A 310-nucleotide genomic window follows, 5' to 3' on the forward strand; every position below is an offset into this window, starting at 1 on the left:
CGCGAAGCGCTTCCCTTTGCCACACCGGGCTGGGCCGCGGCCCCACGCGCTGCGGTCTTGCTGTAAACACAGCTCGTCACCTTTAACGCCGCTCAGCGCGATTACGCAGCGTGGCCCGTGGTACCGGGGCTGCTGACGGGGCGGTTTGAGTCCTTGACTGCTGCGCTGCACAGGGGACGCGCTGCGGGCTTTCCACACCGCCATAAGGAGCTCTCCTCTCAACGCGAAGAACCAGGCGACGAAGGTAGGCGGGGCTGGGGCGCGGGCAGAGCGGTGGGCTCAGCGGCGGGGGGCGCGGGGGGTGGGAGGG

General features: G+C 70.0%; 1 protein-coding gene across 1 annotated transcript in view; it reads left to right on the top strand.

The window, feature by feature from the left end:
- Positions 1 to 157: 157 nt before the first annotated feature.
- ARPC5L (actin related protein 2/3 complex, subunit 5-like) overlaps positions 158 to 310 on the top strand; it is a gene marked incomplete at its 5' end in the record, with an annotated part of 3410 nt that continues 3257 nt past the window's right edge. The window contains one exon of the mRNA XM_010286469.1: positions 158 to 244. Coding sequence (XP_010284771.1) covers positions 158 to 244 — 87 coding nt within the window. The remainder of the gene's footprint in view (positions 245 to 310) is intronic.

This window comes from Phaethon lepturus, unplaced genomic scaffold, assembly GCF_000687285.1.
Source record: "Phaethon lepturus isolate BGI_N335 unplaced genomic scaffold, ASM68728v1 scaffold23294, whole genome shotgun sequence".
In the NCBI taxonomy this organism is placed as follows: domain Eukaryota; kingdom Metazoa; phylum Chordata; class Aves; order Phaethontiformes; family Phaethontidae; genus Phaethon; species Phaethon lepturus.